The following is a 691-nucleotide window of genomic DNA, read 5'->3' as shown; positions in this document are numbered from 1 at the left end:
AAATCAATTATTTGCAGCCCTATCCTATATATTAGATTTGTCCAAAAACTTTTTGTCATGGAAAGTAAAGTAAGTGTCCTAAGTTCTACTCACTGACATATGTTTCTATAATTTTATATTATTTTGAAATTAAGCCAGTGATTTACGTTGATATAAGCGCAACTTCTCTATACCTGGGTTTGAAGTGTTGAATTTTTGACGTGGCTTCGAATGCTGCAATTTTTTTAATTTTAAGTCTATTTTCTTTTTATATTCTTTTTTAAGCTGTAAACAATGCTTTACATCAGCTTCTTCAGATACCAAAAAACAATCGTTTGCATCCCTTTGTATTTTTATCCTATTTTTAAGGCAGTATCTATAATTTAAAAATTAAAAATATTTAATGCATCAAAGAGTATCACATAAGTGGATAATTATATACATACCGTTGAAATTCGGATCCATGAGCTTCTCTCAGGCTCTGTGCGGTAGATCTATCCATTGTTTATATATCTATTTTTTCTATGCAAGATGCATATTACATATATGGAATTCAATACTTCAGTTCAGTATTTTTCTTTGACTAAAATACCAATCCCAATAAGATAGTTTTCACATGGTCTATTATATCTAGACATAAATATACAACAATTTGTTATTGATGCCCAATTATTGTAGTTAGAAAAATTTTTTATGCTAGCAAATTGATGAA

General features: G+C 28.4%; 1 protein-coding gene across 4 annotated transcripts in view; it reads right to left on the bottom strand.

Moving 5' to 3' along the window:
• Tert (telomerase reverse transcriptase) overlaps window positions 1-631 on the bottom strand; it is a 21,457-nt gene extending 20,826 nt beyond the window's left edge. For all 4 annotated transcript variants that reach the window (XM_026814941.1, XM_026814943.1, XM_026814942.1 and 1 more), the window contains exons 1-2: window positions 426-631; window positions 174-355 (exon numbers count right to left, since the gene is read on the bottom strand). In XM_026814941.1, coding sequence (XP_026670742.1) covers window positions 174-355; window positions 426-481 — 238 coding nt within the window. In that variant the 5' untranslated portion in view covers window positions 482-631. The remainder of the gene's footprint in view (window positions 1-173; window positions 356-425) is intronic.
• Between the last annotated feature and the right edge of the window lie 60 nt (window positions 632-691).

The sequence above is a fragment of the Ceratina calcarata genome, unplaced genomic scaffold, assembly GCF_001652005.2.
Source record: "Ceratina calcarata isolate Rehan_Ccalc_2016 unplaced genomic scaffold, ASM165200v1 scaffold420.2, whole genome shotgun sequence".
Classification (NCBI taxonomy): Eukaryota; Metazoa; Arthropoda; class Insecta; order Hymenoptera; family Apidae; genus Ceratina; species Ceratina calcarata.
This window is presented reverse-complemented; position numbering and strand designations above follow the sequence as displayed.